At 46.9% G+C, this 3,713-nt stretch overlaps 1 protein-coding gene across 1 annotated transcript; it reads left to right on the top strand.

Moving 5' to 3' along the window:
* The first annotated feature begins 551 nt into the window (after positions 1–551).
* Positions 552–2,684, top strand: LOC134935804 (E3 ubiquitin/ISG15 ligase TRIM25-like). Its single transcript, XM_063930629.1, has one exon. It carries the CDS (start codon positions 576–578, stop codon positions 2,154–2,156), a length of 1,581 nt encoding a protein of 526 aa, XP_063786699.1. The 5' UTR covers positions 552–575; the 3' UTR covers positions 2,157–2,684.
* Positions 2,685–3,713: the final 1,029 nt, after the last annotated feature.

The following is a 3,713-nucleotide window of genomic DNA, read 5'->3' as shown; positions in this document are numbered from 1 at the left end:
CTATGGGATCAAAATGACCCCCAAATTCTATGATTTAAGCTGTTTTTGAGGTTTTTTTGTAAAAAACACCCGAATCCAAAACACACCCGAATCCGACAAAAAATTTTCTGGGAGGTTTTGCCAAAACGCGTCCGAATCCAAAACACGGCCGCGGAACCGAATCCAAAACCAAAACACAAAACCCGAAAAATTTCCGGTGCACATCACTATCCGAAACAAACATGTTTGTTGTTAGACCACAGTTACATAAAAAACAACAACTCTCTAGTACGTCAGGAACAGTGAATTGTTTTTGCGATTTAAAAAGAATAAAAATGATTTCAATACAGAATTTCTATATTCCCTGCAAAATATGCAGTCAATAATGTTCAAATAACTAAATGACTGCAAAATCAGAAAATTTTTCAGTATGATGTCCCTTTATGTATTAAATGTGTCCCTTATTAGATGTGACAAGTGAGCCTGTAGCTATAATCTGAGTGACAGCTCCCCCTCCCCCTGTGTGCAGAATGCGACCTCACTGGTATCTGAGTGTGAGAGACTTTCACTTTCATTTCCCTCTTCTGCTGCCAGCGATGGCGTCTGCTGATGTGAGACAGGAGCTGGACTGTTCCATCTGCCTGAGCATTTATACAGATCCTGTAACCCTGAGATGTGGCCACAACTTCTGCCGGGTCTGCATTGATCGTGTGCTGGATACACAGGAGGGGTCTGGAGCTTATACTTGTCCAGAATGCAGAGCAACGTTCAGAAGACGTCCTGCACTGATACGGAGCATAACGCTGTGTAACATAGTGGGGAGATTCCTGTCTACTTGGCCAGATCAGGAGGAGACTGGGATCTTCTGCACTTACTGTATTCACTCTCCTGTACCTGCTGCTAAATCCTGTCTGCTGTGTGAGGCTTCTCTGTGTGATAAACACCTGAGAGTACACAGCAAGTCAGCAGAACACGTCTTATGTCATCCCACCACTGCCCTGGGGAACAGGAAGTGCTCCATCCATAAGGAACTCTTCAGATATTACTGCACTGAGGATGCTGCCTGTATCTGTGTGTACTGTTCAACTGGAGAACATCGGGGACATCTTGTTGAGTCACTGGATGATGCTTCTGAGAAAAAAAAGGAGAAGCTGAGGAATGTTCTTCAGAAACTGACCACAAAGAGAACGGAGACTGAGAAAAGAGTCCAGAGTCTGCAGGAGCGCAGGAGAGAAGATCAGGGAAAAGCCGCAGGTGTAACAGAGACAGTCACTGCCTTGTTTAGAGACATCAGGAGACAGCTGGAAGACCTGGAGAAGAGAGTCCTGAGTGAGATCTCCAGGCAGGAACAGCGCGTTTTACTCTCAGTCTCTGATCTGATCCAGCAGCTGGAAATAAAGAAGGACGAGATGTCCAGGAAGATGCGTCACATTGAGGAGCTGTGTAACATGTCTGATCCAGTGACTGTCTTACAGGAACCAGACACAGGTGACTTGTGTGATACTGAGGACACAGAGAGACATGATATCCAGGTCCGTGGTGCAGGAGATCTGGATGTGGGTCTCATCTCAGGGACATTACACACATTATCTGACATAATAACAGGTATAAATACAGGGATCTATGTGCAGGAATATACAGACCTATTACTGGATATAGCCACAGCTGGTGATAATATACTGATATCAGGTGACAGGAAAACTGCATCCAGGTCAGATATAAACCAGAATCACCCGGTAACACCAGAGAGATTTGAGGGTAATCAGGTAATAAGCATCAGGAGATTCTCCTCAGGCCGACATTACTGGGAGGTGGATGTCAGTAAGTCAGTGTGGTGGGGAGTGGGGATGTGTTATCCCAGTATAGACAGGAGAGGAGATCCATCATACATTGGATATAATAACAAGTCCTGGTGTGTGTATAGGTGTAATGATCAGTACTCAGTGATACATGACAGTACAGTGATCCGGTTACCTGACAATATCCCCTGTGACAGAGTGAGGGTATATCTGGATCATGGGGCAGGACAGCTGTCCTTTTATTCTATATGTGACCCCATCAGACACTTACACACCTACACTGCCGTCCTCACTGAGCCCCTCCATGCTGCATTATGGTTAGATGACAGGAGTATAACTATATCTGGGGGAGTCAGGAGCTGGGAGAAATTACCATAATAAATCCGCACAGAGACTGGTGACATCACAGTGAGGGAATCTGATTGGTAGAGCAGTCAGCCTAGGGCTGGCCATCAAAGGTGATGAATTTTGAGTTTTATTGGAAAAATTTACCTTTACTGGGCTAATGGGCAAGAACACTAAGGGGCCCATTTATCATTAAATATTTGCAGTTTATTCCCTGAAAAACCTCAACCGCAATGGCCGCTATGAATGCGTAGTCAGCGGAACCACGCATGAATGTGAGTCTTGCTACCACAAAGAGCACATCACAGGGCGCTCGTATTGCTCCCAGATCACACACATATGTACATACAGTATTAAACAGTTATTTTATGCTTACGTAATCTTTTAGGAAATGTTACTTTACATATTAAAACTATATTTCTCTTATGTCCTAGAGCTCAGGTTCTCAAACTCGGTCCTCAGGACCCCACACAGTGCATGTTTTGCAGGTCTCCTCACAAAATCACAAGTGAAATAATTAGCTCCACCTGTGGACCTTTTAAAATGTGTCTGTGAGTAATTAATACACCTGTGCACCTGCTGGGTTACCTGCAAAACATGCACTGTGTGGGGTCCTGAGGACCGAGTTTGAGAACCACTGTCCTAGAGGATGCTGGGGTTCCATTTAGTACCATGGAGTATAGATGGGTCCACTAGGATCCATGGGCACTTTAAGAGTTTAATAGTGTGGGCTGGCTCCTCCCTCTATGCCCCTCCTACCAGACTCAGTTTAGAAAATGTGCCCGGAGGAGCCGGTCACAGCTAGGGGAGCTCCTAGGAGTTTTCTTAGTTTTATTGTTTTCTGAGTTAGTTAGATTACAGGAAGGCTGCTGGCAAAAGCCTCCCTGCTTCGTGGGACTTAGGGGGGAGTAGGAACCAACTTCCTGAAGAGTTAATTTTTCTCTACTCCGCTGACAGGACACTGAGCTCCTGTGCGTACTGATCGCAAGCCCGCGAGGCGACTGCTCACTCCCGCAGCACGGCCACCACCCCCTAACAGAGCCAGAAGATAGAAGAGTGGTGAGTACAGTGCCGGCGTCCCGGTTAGCGGCACAAGGGTTGGAGCGCAGCTCTGACAGGCTGCACTCCTGGAAGGCTCAGCAACATAGCACATGTAGACGCTGGAGGGGCGTCCTGAGCCAGCACGTTAACCCTACACTGGTCACATCGTTAACAGGGGCTAATCCCGCTGTAAACACCAAAATCCTCAGGCCAGTATAAAGAATAAGGGCGGGAAGCCATACGCCATTACAGGGGGCGGGGCTTCATCTCAGCGGATCCAGCACTCACCAGCGCCATTTTCTCCCTGCAGATCATAGGAAGGGACGCTGACAGGGAGCGCTGCCCTCCACATAACTCCAGCATACCTCTGCGGTACCGGGGTGTTATAGACAGGGGGGAGTGTGATAATAGTACTCACTAGCCTATTAAGGTTAGCTAGTTAGCGCCAGGCTTTTATCATAATATCAGCCTACTGGGGTGCTGTGTGGCTGGCTCCTTATTCTCTGTGACTCTCTGACGGCTCTGGGGAAACTGTGTCTGACATTTTCC

This window comes from Pseudophryne corroboree, chromosome 6 (assembly GCF_028390025.1).
Source record: "Pseudophryne corroboree isolate aPseCor3 chromosome 6, aPseCor3.hap2, whole genome shotgun sequence".
Taxonomy (NCBI): domain Eukaryota; kingdom Metazoa; phylum Chordata; class Amphibia; order Anura; family Myobatrachidae; genus Pseudophryne; species Pseudophryne corroboree.
The sequence above is the reverse complement of the archived record's forward strand: the minus strand, read 5'-3'. Positions and strand labels throughout refer to the sequence as shown.